This window comes from Nicotiana sylvestris, chromosome 1 (assembly GCF_000393655.2).
Source record: "Nicotiana sylvestris chromosome 1, ASM39365v2, whole genome shotgun sequence".
Classification (NCBI taxonomy): domain Eukaryota; kingdom Viridiplantae; phylum Streptophyta; class Magnoliopsida; order Solanales; family Solanaceae; genus Nicotiana; species Nicotiana sylvestris.
The window spans coordinates 183,801,624-183,821,860 of record NC_091057.1 but is presented as its reverse complement, the minus strand read 5'-3'; the positions used below and the strand labels follow the sequence as shown (position 1 = coordinate 183,821,860).

General features: G+C 38.7%; 2 protein-coding genes across 3 annotated transcripts; both read right to left on the bottom strand.

Moving 5' to 3' along the window:
• Positions 1-341: 341 nt before the first annotated feature.
• Positions 342-5,105, bottom strand: LOC104210302 (NADH dehydrogenase [ubiquinone] 1 beta subcomplex subunit 9-like). Its single transcript, XM_009759168.2, has 6 exons — positions 4,796-5,105; positions 4,614-4,655; positions 3,899-3,980; positions 2,601-2,656; positions 1,116-1,189; positions 342-606 (listed from the first exon to the last, which is right to left on the bottom strand). Exons 1-5 carry the CDS (start codon positions 4,925-4,927, stop codon positions 1,142-1,144), a joined length of 360 nt encoding a protein of 119 aa, XP_009757470.1. The 5' UTR covers positions 4,928-5,105; the 3' UTR covers positions 342-606; positions 1,116-1,141.
• A 7,947-nt stretch (positions 5,106-13,052) lies between these two features.
• On the bottom strand, positions 13,053-19,891 carry LOC104212767 (kinesin-like protein KIN-7E). 2 transcript variants are annotated; one of them, XM_009762121.2, is made up of 15 exons: positions 19,741-19,891; positions 19,188-19,285; positions 18,344-18,689; positions 17,996-18,085; positions 17,799-17,899; positions 17,552-17,665; positions 17,397-17,478; positions 17,226-17,293; positions 17,059-17,124; positions 16,849-16,973; positions 16,149-16,476; positions 15,562-15,666; positions 14,623-15,483; positions 13,838-14,145; positions 13,053-13,586 (listed from the first exon to the last, which is right to left on the bottom strand). In XM_009762121.2, the coding sequence occupies exons 3-15, from the start codon at positions 18,564-18,566 to the stop codon at positions 13,268-13,270; spliced, it is 2,790 nt and encodes a 929-aa protein (XP_009760423.1). In that variant the 5' UTR covers positions 18,567-18,689; positions 19,188-19,285; positions 19,741-19,891; the 3' UTR covers positions 13,053-13,267. The 2 variants fall into 2 exon arrangements, with proteins under 2 accessions (XP_009760423.1, XP_009760421.1); XM_009762119.2 differs by having other exon boundaries at positions 19,188-19,282; positions 19,741-19,863.
• Between the last annotated feature and the right edge of the window lie 346 nt (positions 19,892-20,237).

Below are 20,237 nucleotides of genomic sequence, written 5' to 3'. Positions count from 1 at the left end.
CTCGAATGCGATCACTGTGTTGTAAATTATGTTCCTTTTTACTGCAGGATGTTTACTTCCTCTCCTATGTATCTTTAATTTCATTAGTTATTTTACTTTCCTTTCCATCCAAACAAAAATTCCAAGACTAAGAAAGAACAGCATATCTGCGCTATTGCCACACTCGTCACAGCAGTTGAAAAAAGGAGACAACTATTTTTCCGCCACTGTGGCATATAAGGTAAGTACACGAGATTTTAACAAGAAGCTGTTCAAACATCAATATATTAGCGATTGACTCACGATTGTCACCAGGAAAAATGGTGTAAAGACATGAATGATGATTATCAGAAACTGAGCAATGGCAATCCAAATAAATCCTCGCATTTTCCAATTTTGACTCGAAGTCTGACATTTATTTTTGAAATTCTGGGTTTGCAGCTCACAACTACTAAACGGAGAAATTTACATGAGCATCGTCCCATGCCAATCCCCATTTCTCTAAACATCAAACCAGCAAAAAATATTTAATGTCTCATTGTTCAATGTTAGTGAAGCAGATGGAATCACTAAGAAAAAAAGACGAGACTGGATCTGACTGTCCTCGCATGCCTGCAGTTTCTGAATCTGCAAATCAATATATGACAATATTCAATCAAATGGCAAAATTTACAAATATAAATCCTAGTAAAAAACATATAACAGCAAGTCATTACCAATATCAAAAACATTATTCAATTTTAATCACCGAATGTTTAAGACGAGAAAAGCACCAGACAAAAGTATCAGTGAATTGGAATTACTTGCAATTTACAACAGATGCTCTGTATTATCTTTCCAACAGTGCCACTTTGCTGAAATTACTTAAATAGCTCAAAATTTTCCAAAAGTCAGAGGTCCAAAATTATTCTTCTGTTATGTACAAAAATGACCGGACCTTTTTAATCTTTATTGTTGGTGTTGAAATTTTGAATTATGGCCAAAACTAACTTTTAAAAGAAATTGCATCAGCCACTTTTCTTCCTTTTTTCTGGTTGGGGATTCTTGTTTTTCCCATTTTTTCCTCGGGACAGGAGATAAACATAATGCAACTATTGGACACAGCAAATGTATTGCACGAGGGAAAATGATTCTACCTGTTATTCATATGCATGTGAAAGTATCAAATTAGTTCAGCCTCTTCTTTGCCATAGTCATACACTATCTCAATCTGCATCATGCAACAAGTTAGAGATTAGAAAAGGAATTCCATGAAGTCTGCTTGATGGTAAAAGGAATTAGAAAAACTGGATGGCATGTGACACCAAATTAAAATTCAGTTTGTGAAAAGGTAAAATAGCAGTTCATTGATCAGCAGCACTAAGATGGTGCTGCAAAAATTCATCATGTTACAAAAGGCAAAAAAACATAAGTATTGTCCCTTCCATTCTGCAGGGAACTACTGAAATGAATGTTAATAGGCTAGAGTCGCAAAGAAGAAGAGCAGAAGCTAGGGGAGAGCAGAAGCTAGGGGAAAGCATGACCTGCAGAGATTGGAGGGTCCTGTTGATTGTCATAGCAGACAAATTTGGATTGGTTAATATAGAAGGACAACTTAGTGCTTTTAGTTCATGTGTGGATTGATGTACATATCTATCAACAAAAAAAATGTGGGCCAATGCAACATCCCCACTCCCCAGGATACTTTTCCAATAATATATTTTTTTTGATAACCATGGTGTCCGGGCCAGCTTGCAGCTTGCTCGCACCTTCATTAATTCCACGGGATACCTACCACCTCCCACCAGCAACAGGTAACTCTATCCACCAAGGCTTGGATAGGTAGAAAGAAATCACCTAGTGTTTTTTGCCTCCGCTGGGATTTGAACCTGAGACCCTCATGGTTCTCACCCACTTCATTGACAACTACACCACACCCTTGGGTGCACTTTTCTAATAATAGTATTCGCTAATAAATAAAAATTATAACTATTATGTTAACAATCAAGCTAGCTTAAGTAAGGCTACAAACTTTTATGGAGGGAGCAAAAAGTTCAACATAATCTTTTGTCACAATATGCTTGTCTTGCTTCTCTTACTACTCTGTCCTGATTTCCATCTAAATAAAGAGCAGTAATACAACTAAGTATAACACTGTATTCTTATGATGTTGATGTGACATCTTTTTGACAAGTTCCCTCTTTTTGACAGTTCAATGTTTAACTATTTTGATTTGAACAAAGGTGCTTAAAATGAAACAACGCTGCATGAATTTTGAAAATAATTGACCAAACCGACTGTCGTAGTCATACAAAACGAGGAGAATAAAGTTAAAATTTTAGCCAGCAATTAACAATGAGAAAAAACAAATTCAACTCGAGTCAGAGCATTGGCAAGAAAAAGAAGAAATAAAATGAACTAGATATATCGTCAGTGTCTTTAGCATCCAAGCAACGTCGTAAATACAGGCAAAAGATTAACACTTGGAGATTATACCAGATGGTATTCACAGAAACTGATGAAACAGGAAAGCAAATGACTTAAGCACCTAGTGTAAACTGACACAATGAATGTGAATAATGTAAGCACCTAGCATAAGCTGATACTAGAGCGTGATGTAAATAAATGTTTAAGCAAATTACCCCTTCCGGCGGTACTGGATTTCGGTTGAACTTGGAACCACCAGGTGCCCATGGAACTGTTCATCACAGAAAGAGAAAACCTATTATTACAAGTCTAAAGAAAAAAGAGATTATTCAATCAATCATGTTTCTAAAACTTGTCACATATCCACAGCTAGGGGTGTTCAAACAGAACCGAAAACCGCACCAAACGGAAAAACCAAACCAAATCGATTAAAAAACCCGACTAGGTTTGGTTTGACTTGGTTTTAATATTGAGTAAAAAAAACCCGAACCAAACCGACATATAAATATATAAAATTTATTTATATTTTTAAGACTTTATAGTGATTTTTCTTTAGAAATGTAAAAATATTTGGGATCCTCTCATCTATTAATCTTGAAAGCGTAAATTAACGAAAAATTATTGTTAGACGACTAAGAAAATAACTATTACTGTGTTACTAAAAAAATTCTCCCATTAGAATATTTTAATAGATCATATGTTTGTCAATTTTTTCCATATTTACTAAACATATATTCACTTATCAAAGCTTTATCTACAATTTTAATAAAGTAAGATTGAAATAATATTCATGTAACAAAAAAACCCGAAAACCCGAAAAACCCGACAAAACCGAACCAATCCAAACCGATATAACTGGTTTGGTTTGGTTTTGATAAAAATCGAACCAACCCGGTCCATGTACACCCCTATCCACAGCATGCCAAAATATCAAATAGACTCTTGTCTTTGAAAATCTGATAATAAGCTGGCTTATGCATGTGCCTTCTATATCTATTCACATAAATAAGAACTTTTAAAGTTTCAGACGAGGGAATCCGCATCGATGTAATGAAAATGAAGGACCCACGACAATGAGAGAGCGTCCTGAATAATCGATTAAAACTGTTCAATATTTAACAAACATCTCATTGACCAAAGATTCACATAGTCCAACAAGGAAACATGCAGAGGCAAATAAAACAAGATTACGGAAATCAGTTATCTGTTAGTATCTTCAAACTTCAAAAAAAAAAAAAAATAGGATGAGAAATCCTCTAAATATATTTCTTTTCTTTTTTTGTTTTTGTATAAGCATCCATTAGATATTTTATGAATAGAGACAGTCTTTTTTAAGAAAGATGAATAGACGCAGTTTCTTCCTCACTATTAAGAAAACAATTCAATTAAACACCTGTTTCTCATACAATATGGTCTCCGGCATCATATCCTTGACATGTTCCATTTATAGGGTTCAATCCAGTTTACTACAAGCATGAAGTTCATAAAGCAAACACAGACATAGGAAACATACCAATGTAAGGATCAGGGTGCCGCCACTTATTATAGGATGCTTCACCATCAGCTATAAGTCTGTCAATAGTTTCAACGTCTTCCTGGATGTTAACAAAGCAAAACAGAAGAAGATGAATTTATTCATCAAATTGCAAAAAGAATCAAACATAATACAGGGAATTTATAACAACTTCAGAAATACAATTCCCCTAGTTGAAAAAAAATTGAGCTCCTCATTCATTTGGGCTTTGGCCATGAAATTAGCCCACCAGTAAGATAAGAGGTAGAGTCATTTCTCATTATCCACGATGCACTTTAATGCAGAATCATCTATTCCAAAAATTAGCAATTCTCAATATGTTATCTATTAATCGACATAGACAAAAACTTCAATCAGAAACCATTTTTTTCTCATTGTACGGAGTGCACGGCAATAAGCTTACATTGTTTCCAGTATAACTAGTGCATCAAAAACAAATAATGCTGGTGATTACTTTTTGATACAGACGTGATCAAAATAGTTCACATGCGCATTCCATAGAACAGTAAATATACAACAACAACATACTCAGTAAAATCCCACTAGTGGGGACATAGAAGAGTAAATATATAAACTTTAATCCCAATATCGAGCTAAATTTATGATTCTTAACAGAAAATGACTATTTTTTAAACAAACGAGCTAGTAAACATAAAAATCATAAATAAAGGAAAACTAGAAAATGAAAACAAACCACATTTCTGTTGGCCTCAAATCTCTCCCTTAGGGCGTCCGCCTGAAACAAACAAATAAATAAATATATAAATAAAACGAATTACCGATTATTCGAAAAATAAGATATAGAGATCGTATGAAGGAAATGTGGAAAATCGAAAGAATGGAAGAAACCCTAGGAAATGGGGGATAACATTTTACATCAGGATAGAAGAGGTGGCGATGGACGGCCCAATTGAGAGTGTCTCTGAGGGCACGCCTGTAGAGGATCCGAACTCTCTCCTTCTGCGCCGCCCTTCGAGCTATGAACGATGCTTTTGCTATTCCGCTCATCGCTGCTTCTCACTTTCTCAATCTCTCTGAGCTGAGTTCTCCCCTTTCTCGATCTTTCTTTTCTGAGCTACTATTCCCTTACGATGTCGTTCCGCAGCTTAAATCGTATACAAGTCGTATTCACGGATTGCGATTATATATCCCATTCTAGACTTCAATTTATAAGTCGCTGGAATCCGTTTCTCAAGTGCGACTTAAATGCTTATATAAGTCGATATTTTCAAAATGTGATTTATAAGTTGTATTTTTAATATCCCTTTAAGGTAACATCATCTCCCAAATCATATGTTACCTCATTCAACTAGAATTAAGTAAAATGCATTTTACATATATGTTTTATATATTTCTGAAATTCTCAAAAAAGTTACATACTACTGAAATATTTCGGTCAAAATTATACATTTTTATATTTATAAAAATATCTTATAATAAAAATTTCTTTAAAAGAAGATTGCAAGAGTCATTGGTGTGAGCTTTGAAAGACTGAATAAAAAATAAAGCATAAACACGATGTAAATTTTAATAAAAGCATATACTACCTCGCATTATTTGTGATTACCGGTCTTTAAGTTTTATCTAATCCAACTTAAGCCTAAAATCAAATTTAGACTTATTTCAGTACTCCATTCATACATTTCTCCCTTGCTACACAGTATAAAGATGAAATTGGAATTTTTTGGTTCCTTACGTCTTGTTTGGAGGGTTGTTACATATTGTATTGTATCGTATTGTTACTTTAAATACAATATTTGTTTTGATTGTTACTTTAATTTTATTGCATCGTATCCTTAAATCCATCGTTATGTAGCGTTGAAAAGTGTCACTTTATGTAACGACGGATTTGATGTGGTGGCATCGTTACCTTGTTTTTCCTCTCATCTTGCACTTCCTTACTATTAAATAATCATATTTTATCCTTTATCCTACTTTTTTATATAATAATCTATTAGGATAATCCTTTATCCTACATTTTATATAATAATCTGCTATGTATCCTATTTTTTTGTTTGTAATGTTGCAATTTTATTTTTCATATTGATGCGTGACATCATCAAACAACGTAACCATCCAAACAAGTTGTTAGTAGTCCTACGATCCTACCCAAGTTGTTCTTATCGCTATTTAACAATTTCTGTTTTTGAATTTGGCGCTAACTTGAGTATCTAAATTTATGCCAAGCTAAAACTGAAAAACAATACGGCGACGAATAACAAGATATTAAGTAAAGCTTTGCCTGAACCTTAGAAATTGTAACACCATAGAATTAAAAGGACTTGGGTCTACGTCTCTTTTTCTTTTTTTCCTTATTAGCTAGTATATTGTAGGGGTGTTCGTAAAAACCCGAAAAATCGAACCAAACCGAAAACCAAACCAAACCGATCAAAAAAATCGATACTTTTTGGTTTAGTTTGGTTTTGGTTTTGAATTTTAAAAAGCGATCAAATTTGGTTTGGTTTTGGTTTTAATCGGAAAAAAATCGAACCAAACCGACTATAGGAGTAGCTATTTCAAATTTATTATTACACCTATATATATGTATATTGTTATACAAAGTTTCAAAAAAATTATGGTAAATGTTAATAGTTTGCGCTTTTAATATAATTCTTTACCTTTACATTCTAGTTTGATTGGTAGTTTTCTTTTGTTTAGTGTAAGAATCCATTTCGTGTTAAAAATAACATATTTTTAATTGAGTCCTTAAATTATTCATCACTATTTGATTCAATTATCATCAATATATTTTGGTAAATAATAGATTTCTCAAAGGGCAATTGATTTGATAGTGTTACATTGAAAACGTGGTCGCCGGAATATGTGTAGTATGTCTTATATTTAAGAAAAACCCGACAAATAACCAAAAAACCGAAAAATCGACATAAACCGAATCAAGAAAAACCGACTTAATTGGTTTGGTTTGGTTCTAATATTTGAAAAACCAACTTACTTAATTTGGTTTCTTTTTAGGGAAAAACCGATCCAAACCGAACCATGAACACCCCTAGTATAGTGTATAACAATAGTAGGAAATTCCAAAAAGAAAAAGAATAAGGAATAGTTTGAGCCTTAAAGCTAGCTACAGGAATATCATCTGTAGTCCAGATTCTGGACTTTTGCTGTTCTTTATACCACGTATCAGCTTCACTTACAAAATACAATTTCAGTACCCCAATAGCTCAACTTGTTGTGTGGGAATGATGATTTAAGCATAAGCATTTTATATATAAATATCGCTTGCAATTTTTTTTACCGTTATCAGTATAGTTTAACCGGTTGTAGTAGGTTGTATGTAATTGGTTCTAAAACCAACATGATATGCAATTTTTTTTACTCACTAGTTGGACTGTTGCTGAGCTGCTTGACTAAATCAAAAGCTTAATGTGATGATCCACCATGTCATCATGCCACATAGGCGTCATTTGACATATATTAATGCCATGTGGAAGCTTACATAAGAAGAAGGCTAGCATTTGTAAGAAGATTTTAAAGAGGTATGGACATTTCCTTACCTAGGAATGTCCTTGGAATCTTCTAGGCTTGTAGAGAATTCTAGAAAAAGCCCTTATCTTGTAAATATCAAGGACTTGTGTAGTAATTAATATTTACACACTAGCCCCTAGGAGACTAATATATAAAGGGGGCCATTCATTTGTAATTCACCAAGAAAACAATTCAAGTTCTCTCTAATACAAAGCTTCCTTTAACAAATTTCTTGTGTTCTTTCTTCCATTCTCTTAGCGATCTTGAGTGTAGTAAGACTGACTTGACATAGCAAGAATGTGAGCAAGTTGTGCAAGATCGTGAGCGAGTTGTCAAGTGCCGCACGTGTACTTAGTTAACAACTAAGGACGTGACAACGTGGTATCAGAGCGAAGGTTTCAACTAAGGGAATGGCGAACGACGGAGAAATTAACGTTGCCAACACCCAAGCCAACGTTATCCAGGATGCTGCTGGCAAGAGCTGCCGTAGCAAAAAGAGGAATGTCACCAACAAGAGCCAGGAGGTGCCACCTGAGGTTGTGTCAAACGAAGGGCTTACATCCCAAGAACCATCCGCCACTGAGGTGAACGAGGATGAAGTGGAGGTCCTTCTAGAGGACGTCTCGCTCGGTAAAGAGTGGGTGATGAAGATGAACGCGGGGATGGATGCCGTGGAGATCTTTGGCCAACGCTTAGGGAAGGTGGAAGGCACCCTTAACGTTCTTGAGGGGCACACTCTTGAAGAGATTGAGGGTATCCGAAATGACTTGGAGGGACGTACACAGACTGAGATGGAACTAAGGCAAACCATCACTGCCTTAGAGTGCAGACTCATGGAGGCTTTGAGTACTATCGATGCTATGAAGGCAAAGATAGAGTCACTCGAGGAGCATGTCAATGCTGGCGTGACCGAGGTAGCTAGTAATGTTGTGGTGACGAGGGAGGCCAAGATCGAGGCTCCCAAACCCTCGGTGTTCAAAGGTGTTCATGATGCACAAAAAGTGGAAAACTTCCTTTGGCACTTGGAGAACTACTTCAGGCACGACAAAGTGAGGGACGACGAGGCCAAGATCAATACTGCGGTATTGTACCTCTCAGAGACTGCCATGCTATGGTGGAGAAGGAAGATGGCCGACGTGGATAAGGGTCTAGGTACTATTAGCACATGGGATCAGTTCAAAGCGGAGCTCAAGCGACAGTTCTTTCCAAACAATGTCTTGTACGAGGCAAGGCGCAAGCTTAGGGAATTGAAGCAAACAGGGAGCATACATAACTATGTCAAGGAGTTCACTACCCTTATGCTTCAAATCCCCAACCTGACCAATGATGACTTGTTGTTCCACTTCATGGACGGGTTGCAAAATTGGGCTAAGCAGGAGTTGCAATGCCGACAAGTCACTGATATAGACCAAGCCATAGTGGAGGCCGAATCATTGATAGATTTCAGGCATGACAAGTACGACATAGGCAATGGCAATGAGTCAAAGGTTAACAATGTCAAAGGTGGGGGAGACCGTGACAAAGTTAAGGAGATTCAACAACAAAACTCCAAGACTAAAGACTTCAAAAAGTCGAGTGGTCGTTAGGGCTACGCCGAGAAGAAGGCATAGGTCGAGAAAAAGGGATGCTATATATGCGGAGGGCCACATGGCTTCAGGAATTGTCCCGACCTCAAGAGCCTCAGTGCCATGGTACGTGAGCGGAAGGAGCAGCCACAACGAGAGAGTCCGGGAACCGCACAGTTGGGTATGATCGGATTATGTAGTGTTGTCACGAAGCAAGCTATACATCCTACCGAGAATGGCAATCAGTACGTGGATCTCACCATCAACAACAAGCATGTTCGTGCAATGGTGGATACTGGAACAACTCATAATTTTGTGACTGAGGCTGCCGCAAAGAGACTAGAATTGAAGCTTGCTCCAACCAACTCTCGCGTCAAGACCGTGAATGCCGAGATACAGAATGCTCGTGGGGTAGCTAATGGAGTTGGTGTCAAATTGGGAACTTGGAAAGGTATGACAAACTTTACCGTAACCGCTATGGATATCTTTGACATCATACTGGGGCAAGAGTTCTTTAGACATTGTCATACTTTAATTGACCCCTACCTCCAACGTCTCTTGGTTATGGAGCGAGAAGGAGCTTGCATGGTACCTACAATGACTATGCCACATGAACAGAGCCAAGCACAACTCTCAGCTATGTAGGTTGTCAAGGGGATCAAGAAGGAGGAGCCGACGTTCGTGGCAACCATCACAAGTATGGAAGAAAACAAGAGTTTTCAAGAGACATTGCCGCCTTGCATAAAGAAGTTGCTTGAGGAAAACAAAGATGTCATGCCCGAGGAGTTGCCTAAGCACCTGTCGCCTAGGCGAGAGGTGGATCACAAGATTGAGTTGGAGCCAGGGGCTAAGCCACCCGCATTTGCCCCATATCGTATGGCACCTCCCGAGCTAGAGGAGCTCAGGAAACAATTGAAGGAGCTACTAGATGTTGGTCACATTCGCCCATCAAAGGGACATTTTGGCGCACCAGTATTGTTCCAGAAGAAAAAGGATGGATTGTTGCGTTTGTGCATAGACTACCGAGCACTTAATAAGGTCACCGTGAAGAATAAGTACCCGATCTCGCTCATTGCTGACTTGTTCGATAGACTTGGGCAAGCCAAGTACTTTACCAAGGTGGATCTTCGAAAGGGCTACTACCAGGTTCGCATTGCGGAAGAGGATGAGCTAAAGACAGCATATGTGACGAGATATGGAGCCTTTGAGTGGTTGGTGATGCCCTTCGGCTTAACCAATGCACCAGCCACATTTTGCACCCTTATGAACAAGATCCTCCATCCCTACCTTGATCAGTTCATGGTAGTCTACCTAAACGACATAGTCATCTACAGCAACACCTTGGAGGAGCACATGGAGCACTTAAGGAAGGTTTTCCAAGTCTTGCGAGAAAACGAGCTATACATCAAGAGGGAGAAATGTGAGTTCGCACAATCAAAGGTGCACTTCTTGGGCCATGTCATTAGCAATGGAGAGCTACGCATGGACGAGGCTAAGGTACGTGCTATCCAGGAGTGGGAGACACCTATAAAGGTAACTGAGTTGAGATCCTTCCTTGGCCTTGTTAACTACTATCGTCGGTTCATCAATGAATACTCAGCAAAGGCCGCACCATTGACTGAGTTGTTAAAGAAGAACAAGCCATGTGTTCGGACGGAGCATTGTCAAAAGGCATTTGAATGCCTTAAGACAGCTGTAACAAAGGAGCCAGTCTTGGCATTACCTGACTTTGCCAAGACATTTGAGGTGCACACAGATGCCTCAGACTTCGCCATTTAGGGTGTCCTGATGCAGGATAAGCATCCCATAGCATTTGAAAGCCGCAAGTTAAATGAGACGGAGCGGCGTTACACGGTACAAGAGAAGAAAATGACGGTCATTGTGCATTGCCTTCATACATGGAGACATTATCTGCTCGGGTCGAGGTTCGTGGTCAAGACTGATAATGTGGCTACTAGCTACTTTCAGACACAGAAGAACCTCACACCAAAGCAGGCTAGGTGGCAGGATTTCTTAGCCGAGTTTGATTATGCGCTGGAGTATAAGCCGGAAAAAGGTAATGTTGTAGCCGATGCCTTGAGCCGGAAAGCCGAGCTTGCTGCAATCACTTCAGCGAGATGGGACATTCGGGAGGCTATAAAAGAAGGCATGCAACATGATCCAGCAGCCAAACAGCTTATCGAGTTAGCTAACAAAGGCAAGACGAGACGGTTTTGGATAGAAGACGGCCTACTACTTACCACAGGTCGGCGGGTCTACACTCCTAAGTTTGGAGACATTAGACGACGGATTATAAAGAAGAGTCATGACACAATGTGGGCTGATCATCCAGGTCAACGTTGCACTAGGGCCTTGGTTGAGTCAGTCTACTATTGGCCACGCATGCGTGATGACATAGAGTGCTATGTGCAGACTTGTCTTGTCTGTCAATAGGACAAGGTTGAACAACAACAACCCGGAGGACTTTTGGAGCCACTACCAGTTCCAGAGCGTCCATGGGAGAGCGTGACTATGGACTTTATCACTTGCCTACCGAAGTCTGACGGTTATGGTACTATTATGGTGGTCGTGGATAGATTTTCCAAATATGCCACCTTCATTCCCGCCTCACCAGGTTGCACAGCTAAGGAAGCCGCCAAGCTATTCTTTAAGAACGTGGTAAAATATTGGGGCTTACCAAGGCATATCATTAGTGATCGAGACCCCCGCTTCACTGGGAACTTTTGGAGAGAGTTGTTCGACATACTTGGCACGGAATTGCACTTTTCTACTAGTTTCCACCCACAGACGGATAGACAAACAGAACAGGTCAATGCCTTACTAGAATGCTACTTGAGGCATTATGTAAGCGCGCACCAGAAAGATTGGGCAAGGCTCATAAACATCGCCCAATTCTCTTATAACTTGCAGCGGAGTGAGTCCACGGGGCGGACACCATTTGAGCTAGCCACATGCCAACAACCACAAACTCCACATTCATTACCAGTCGCGTCCGAGGGAAAGAATTTGGGGGCTTATCATATGGCCAAAGGAAGGGAGGAGCAGCTCGACACTGCTAAGTCCTACTTGGATAAGGCAACTAAGAAGATGAAGAAGTTTGCTGACCGTAAGCGGCGTCCCACAGACTATAGAGTTGGGGACATGGTCATGGTGAAGTTTAACCTAAGACAGTTCAAGGCACTACGGGGCATGCATCAGAATCTGATTCGCAAGTATGAGGGGCCATTTAAGATCGTCGCCAAGGTAGGCAAGATCTCATACAAGCTTGACATGCCATCGTATCTTAAGATCTACCCTGTCTTCCATGCCAGCATGCTTAAGCCATATCACGAAGATAAGGATGATCCGAGTAGGGGCCAATCAAGTCGGACGCCAATGACTATCACCGCCTCACATGATCGGGAGATTGAGGCTATCATAGATTACCAGGTCAGGCGAAAACAAGGGCAAAAAGCCACCGTTATGTTCCTCGTCCATTGGAAAGGGCAATCACCGGAGGAGGCCACGTGGGAACGATATGAAGACTTGTGGCAATTCAAAGATAAGATCCGAGAGTTTATGCAACAGCATTGCGCTGCAGTCATCGCAATATTGGGTGGGGGAGAGTGATGACCCGCCATGTCATCATGCCACATAGGCGCCATTTGGCATATATTAATGCCATGTGGAAGCTTACATAAGAAGAAGGCTAGCATTTGTGAGAAGATTCTAGAGAGGTATGGACATTTCCTTAGGAAGAACCTAGATCCTTATGGATTTGCTAGGAAAGTCCTTGGAATCTTCTAGGCTTGTAGAGAATTCTAGAAAAAGCCCTTATCTTGTAAATATCAAGGACTTGTGTAGTAATTAATATTTACACACTAGCCTCTAAGAGACTAGTATATAAAGGGAGTCATTCATTTGTAATTCACCAAGAAAACAATTCAAGTTCTCTCTAGTACAAAGCTTCCTTTAACAATTCTCTTGTGTTCTTTCTTCCATTCTCTTAGCGATCTTGAGTGTAGTAAGACTGACTTGACATAGCAAGAACGTGAACAAGTTGTGCAAGATCGTGAGCGAGTTGTCAAGTGTCGCACGTGTACTTAGTTAACAACTAAGGACGTGACATTAATCTGTTATCAATATGAAGCAAAAAGTAATAAGTGAATCCAGAGTTGTATTACAGAATCCTAGACAAACTAAAAGGAAACCATACAATTCTAACTAGTGAACTGAAAACATATATTGAATCCAACTAATTCATAATGAGACTATGCTAGTTTCGCCTATATCTTTTTCTAGCTGAACTTTCACAAGCTCAGATAAGGGATGTCATACTATTCTTCCAGCCAAAAGATCTCCTGCTCTTCCGCGGAGGTGTAATGGTAAGCCCAAACATCTCCTTGAGAGCCGGCCCCTGATCAGAGAACCCAATTAGCTTTGCAACAACCGCAGCACTCTCTATCACACGATTCAAATCTGTGTCACTCCACAGATGATGAACCAGTTGGTGTCTCCTCCTCTTGGAATTCAAGTTTATGCCCCATTTCTGGTATATTTCGTTTCTTTCAGTTCCCGGAATTCTTTTATATATCAGCCTACTAAGCATATCTCTTTCGCGTCTAAGAGCTTTAAGGCTGTTAAAATCAACAATAATAATCGAATCATATTAGCAGATGATGCAGAGATGGTAGTTACAAGATTGACATGTTCAGTCTATATGGTTCTAAAACATTACAGTGGCATCATCTTTTTTCCAAACATATAAGTTACAAACGTGGCATTAATACAGAAGACTATTGTGTAAACTGTACACACACGCATGCACACACACACCAAAAATTGGGAGGGAGTTAGGGGTATAAGAGCAGCAAGGTACAGATTATACCTTGATGCAAGCGTGATTGTCTGACCTCCTTGCACAGCAGAATTTCCGCTCGAAAGTATTTCCTTGAGGAAGGAAAGTCTTCTTACTTCTACCTCCATGTAGATAGAATCCATCGGGTCACCTTTAAACAGCAGAAAGAAGTATGTCCTATGGATCAATGAAATATGGCAAGTTTGCCATAGTTCAATGATCATTTTCTGTAGCCTTCCAAATTCAAGAGGCCAATCTGAAGGAGCCTCTGATGAGTCCAGCATTGGGTCCACTCCTACACTTTTGACACTCCTTTTTGACTTTCCAGCCTCTTGAGCCTAACATAGATATTAATACATGTAATGAGGATAAAGTTTGGGATAAGTAACAGTTTTTCCAAGTCATGTAAGCAAGTACATTCCCTGGAGAATAAACATGAGAAAAATGCATAATATACATCAAGTACGTCAAGTTATAAATTTAATGCCTACCAAACAAAAAATTCCAAAACTGCTTAAACTAGAATTACACGAAAATCTAAGTTTTGTTTCTCTATCTATATGCATACATAATTCAATCTGAATAGTTATTTTTGCATTGGCTAGCAGTTACCCCATAATAAAAGAAAGCAAGCACAGATCAAAGAGCAGGAACTGATCATGCAAGCAATATCTATCATCAAATTGACCAAAGTAAAATGATGCACTGAAACCAAATACTGTGATATCTACCAGTAATTCCATACATATAATAAACACAAGAAAAGAGCAAGCAACTCTGAAAGAACATATGGCTGGAACCAAGATAGTTCAGACCTGATCATGAAGCTGATTATCATATTCAAGCTTTGCCATCTCCTTCAAACCTGCCACAAAATTGTCAACACTTGGGATATCCTCATCTCCAGGAGCATTACTCCCATCTATAAAAGCACTACCAATTGAAGACTGTGAATTGTTTCTGGATAATTTAGGTCTATTTGCTCCATAAATCAATAGAGGAAGTTTCCAGTGCTTCCGCTGGAAACTTTCAGGTCTTCCAGGAAAATCCTTCTCTAGCACATTAGGCGGGGTGGTCTCGCTATCTTCAACTGTCTCAAAATCGGGTGGAAGTGATCCCACCATAAAATTAGCTCTACAGCTCCTGCTTCTTGTTAATTTCTGGCTTCTTGAACCGGATATACTTGTCGAAAGGGCAGGTGAAGATGAATCATCAGGGAAAGGTCTGACAAGAGAACTGATTGTATTCTGGATATCTTGCATTTTCTGCTCCCAGGCTGCATGAAGAGAACGATCGCTGGTGCTATTTGTTTGTTCAAGTAACATTGGTGATGACTGCCGGATGTCAGAATGTCTGATACTGGAAGCAGGAGGCATTGACATTCTTTCTCCATACGCTGTGTTTGACAAGCTGATGGATTCAAAATTTCTATTTTCACTAGATTCATCCATCTCAATACATCGCACTTCCTTGCAAAGGTCATCAGAATCTTCTCCTGTCACATTTGCAGATTCTTTGCCCCTCTGATGTTGATCAGCAGCAGGCACAGCACAGGATGTAGCATCACTTTCATTGTCCCTGATGTAGGACTCCTCTATGGCTGATGAGCAAGACACAGAGCTTTCACCTTCGTACATGTTACCTTCCACCGATTTAGAAGGTAGACTCGACACGCCCTGAAAATTTGCAAAAAATAAGCAACAGATAAAGGAACATCTCTAATGGGTAGTTCAATCATGTAACTTAATACAAACCTTCTGGCTGGAGGTTTTATCACTTTTAATCGTCCTCAGCAGATCCTCAACTCGCGATTGAGCAAGATCACGTTGCTTAGTTAGTTCCCTCACTTCTTTCTCTAACTGCAGATTTTAACCAGATAAAATATGTGAACATTCTACAAAGTGTGGTCACATCTAATTGAACTCCACTTCAATAACAATTTTTCAGATTGAAAGAATTTGGCAATAAAAACACTTCAATAAACACTCGGGAACTTTTGCTGTAACAAGAAACAAAGATGCTTTGATTCCGATTACATGGAAGATAACTGAATGAAGAATAAGTGAAATCAGCCGTTAGATGAAAGCCTTGGCATGAGTGGGGACTTTTGCTGTAACATGAAAGCAAGGATGCTTCGATTCCAATCACATGCAAAATTACTGAGTGAAGAATAACTGAAATCAGCAGTTAGATGAAAGTCTTGGTATGAACAGGAAGTAGATTAACTATTGGTCTGCCAGATTCAATTCAAAGGCTAGAGGTGACCAATCCAAAATCTGCTAGCTGAAATTTTCAGAACACAACCATAAGCACAAGAGCAACAATAGGAAAGAACATTCACCTTTTCAATCTGCTGGTCTTTCTTTCTCAGCAATGACACATGATCACAAGTAGTTGTAGGAGTTTTTAATTCACTCTCTAATCTAGCCAACTCTTTCTGCAAATGCTTCACCAATGCCTTGTCAGACATGACTACATTGACTTGTGCATTAGTGGACACTTCTTTGGCACAACAGGCAAATAGAAGTGTATTCCTAGATTGTTCTACATGGCTTCGTGCAGGGCTCAAGGTGCAGATTATGGCAGTCCTTGCATTGCCTCCCAAAGCAGGTTGAAGAATACGAGTTAGCTTAGAATCTCTGTAATTTACATGCCCTTGTCTTCCCTTGCTGCAATTGAGGAAAGCCGTTACATGCACAAGTAAATGTAGTAGAGAACTCAGGGATGAATTAAATGCACAAATCTTGCATGTATAAACAGCGAAAAAGTGATGGAAAAAATGAACCAATCACTGATAATGCAGTAAAGGTCATTTCATGAACTGTTTTGAAAAAGTAAGGTTCATCTCATGTACGGTTGAACATACACATTTCAGGTAGCAAACAGTATTCAATAGCATAAAAATCTTCACTAATCTGAGAGACCAAAAAAAAAATCCCCAACTTTGAATGTGGACAGCAAAAGTGAGTCACATGTTTATTATTCATACACACATGTAGTTTAGTGCAGCAGATTCAGATTAGAAAAACCAAGCAATCAACCTTAGCTTGCGGATAACAGTTCCCAAAGTCAACAAACTACGATTAATATGACAGCCTTCTTTCAATCTCTGCCCAACTGACAACGCCTGAGATGCACGTTCACTTCCTGCCAGATCAACAAAATTCTGCATTCGAAAATCATAAGTTCGCCATCAGCAATTCATGCGTCCATGTCAAGAATGTAGAAAAAATAGTAATTTTGATGCATACCACACTAGCAGAAAGAGTTGTTTTGTTGTCCTTCCCTATAAACTCACGAGCTGAACTTTCAATTGTCTGAAGAAAGAACCAAGAAAAAGTATAAGGAGACACGTGTCCTTATTCCAGGATAAACATGGTAATACCAACTTTATCAAAAAAAGACAAGAAGGGAATACCAGTCTAAGAATTTGATGAGACCTGGAGCTATTTTCATTAAGATAAGTCTCCCCAATTTGTCTTTGAGCTGCAGAAAGGCCACAAAACTTGTAACTTCTGGTTAAAACATCTATAGGTGCTAATTGTTACTATGATAAAGTCTAAAGCATAGAGTTGGAGATTTACACTACCTTCACAGATGGACAAGAGCTCTTTCAGATGGTCCCAGTCCCTTAAAGTTTCTTCTGTCAGTTTCTCAATAATGGTCCCTTTCTGCAGAACTCGAACCATTAGAAAACTTCATCTACTCCCTGTTAAAAGTTAAAACAAAGAAACAGAAACTCACCTCAGGATCATCAAGCAGCCTTAGTGGAGTAGTATCTGAGCCGAGGAGGTCTCGAACAACTTCATTGTAGATCTCCATTGCAGAAAACTTCAAAACAAAAGCTCTTTCCTCGTGCTGGACAAGTGAAGGAAAAATCATGTTTGCAACAAATAAAGGAAAACCAAAAGAGGATCAGATAAAATTTCTCATCCACAAGTTAGAATATGATGTGATGCTATAGGGAGCAAACAGATAAACATTAAATTACCCTTTGCATATAATCATATATGTCTGTCACTGTAAACTCTGTAATTCCATTCATTGTGTATGTCTTTCCACTGCTTGTTTGCCCATACGCAAAGATAGTTGCTGCATAATATGTTTAGGTAGTCGTATTAATGAGTTCTCTTTCAAATGATAGGAATCTACAACAAAATGTGGAAGGCATATGATTGGAACACTCACAGTTGATTCCACTGACAACAGAAAGAGCAATGTCCTTCGTTCCTCCCTCATACACTTCCCTTGTTGAGCAATCACCCCTATATACCCTATCTAATCTCAGAAGAGAAGAGCAAGAAGATACGTGTAGTATCAGTAAATCATTTTTAAATGGTATTAAGCTAAAACTGAAATTTATCCCAGTAAATGTATATGGTTCTACAGAGTAGAACGGCCAACCAAGGATGTGATCTCAGAGCAGTTTGCAAGCTAAAATATCCAGATCTAAACCTCAACATACCTCTCACTAATTATTTCCAAATCTAAAAAGATCAGTTCAAAATGCAAAGGCTGAAACGGGGAACTTCTTACCAAAGGTATAAGCAGTAGGCAATCCAGACCGTTCCTGGAGACTGTTCCTGTACAAAATGGTGGTCTCATTGATACACTCCCAATCTGAAACTTCACTCCTCACAATTTCCTTTTCACTTAGAGGCCTCAACCTTACCAATACCAGGATCTTCTCTTCACCGCCCAATGCAGCCCCTTGCATTTTCTCCCACTTCTTCAACTCTTCCCCACCAATAGCTCCCATCCCAAAATTTCCCCCCTCTTCTCTTGTAGAGGCCCCGATCACATAGCCAACAATAGACCCATGATTCGAAGTTTCAGAGCGAAAGGTAAAAAGATGCCAAAACGTCTCACTGTCTCATAAACCCTGCTGCCAACAGAAAAAGGAAAGACAGTTAGAATGTTTGAGACATGGTGGTTGTGATTGCTAAAATAACACAGTAGCTATTGACCCCAGGGAACTAATTGTAAAAAGAATTTAAAACAATTAACACCACACGATTAGGTAGGTTGATTCATGGGTTAGTTGTGATTAAGCACTTTGCTTAAAACCCTTAATACCAAGTATTTTCAAGACCTAAAATTCCATGAAAAGCGCCATGACTCAATCCACATTACTTTGCTTAACAGGGACCAATATTGGGACCCAAGTATGCTTCAAGACCAAGTCTCAGTACTATTCTAAGTAATTTCCACAGTAGCTCTGAAGCTTGGAACTTTCAGCAATGGTGGACCCCAAAACCTAAATAAAATACAAATAGTATCTTTTTTTCATTAAAATAAAAGTATCTAAACAACATAATTTTGTATACAATTGTTGATATAAAAAAAAAATCACATTGAAAAGAAAAGGTTCACTATTCACCTCCTCTGCCGTATCAACTGAAAAGTAGCAACCTGAGATATTGTTAATGTTGCGATTTAACGGTCACAATGTTCTCTGCTTCAGCTTCAATTCCTCTGCTGAGATTTAAATAAATAAATAAAATATAACGTTGAACAATCCGAGATACGTATTAAATTATTATCACAATAAAAACTGTAAGATTCTAACGGTAAAAAGATCGGTTTATTCAGATTGATAACTATAACCTTGTTCTTAATAAGATTTCAAGGGTAGAAAAATATTCAAATAACAAGATCCACGTAATTCGATATTCAGCAAAGCGTGCAAATAAACTTTTTTTTTAAAGGAGCTTGAAAAATTAAAATTCCTTTTTCTTCAAGTGATTATAACAAACAGAATGTGAATTTGATGCCACCAGAATACTGAAGAATTGTTCTCAGTGTATGAAGATGAAGCTTTACGCGTCGAATAAAGTCAATATTATTGAATACAAAAGAGAAGGAAAAAAAAGATGAACCAACAAAAGCAACCATAAAACTTTCAGATAGAATAGTAATTAACGAAATCTTACCTCCATTGTTAAATTCTCCATCAAACAACAATTACACAGAAAATAACACACACACACACACTGAAACACGCTGTTACACACAATTTACACTTCTGGGAACTGCAAAAAATCAGATATGGGAGCAGTTTTATGGATCGGAGAGAGCGTCAACGTCTTTTTTTCGTGTGACGGTGAGGATTAAGTGCAATGACAAATTTACCCTTTCTTTGTTTTCTCAAAAAAGAGTTACTGGATATGAACCACGTGACCACGTGGCTCTGGAATATCGGTGCATAAATACGATGCTTAATTACAACGAGAAGAAAGTGTGATTTTCATCGTATAGTTATGTGACACGTGTCACTTTTCAGTGGCGGACCACTAAACGGCTCGAGTGAAAGAAACTGTGAGATTAAGGAAACTATAAAACATTGTTTGTTTAGTTTAGGGACCATTTTGAGATCTTATTTTTGTTCTGTTTAATTTATTATTTCCCTCATTCGGTCTTCTCCTACCAA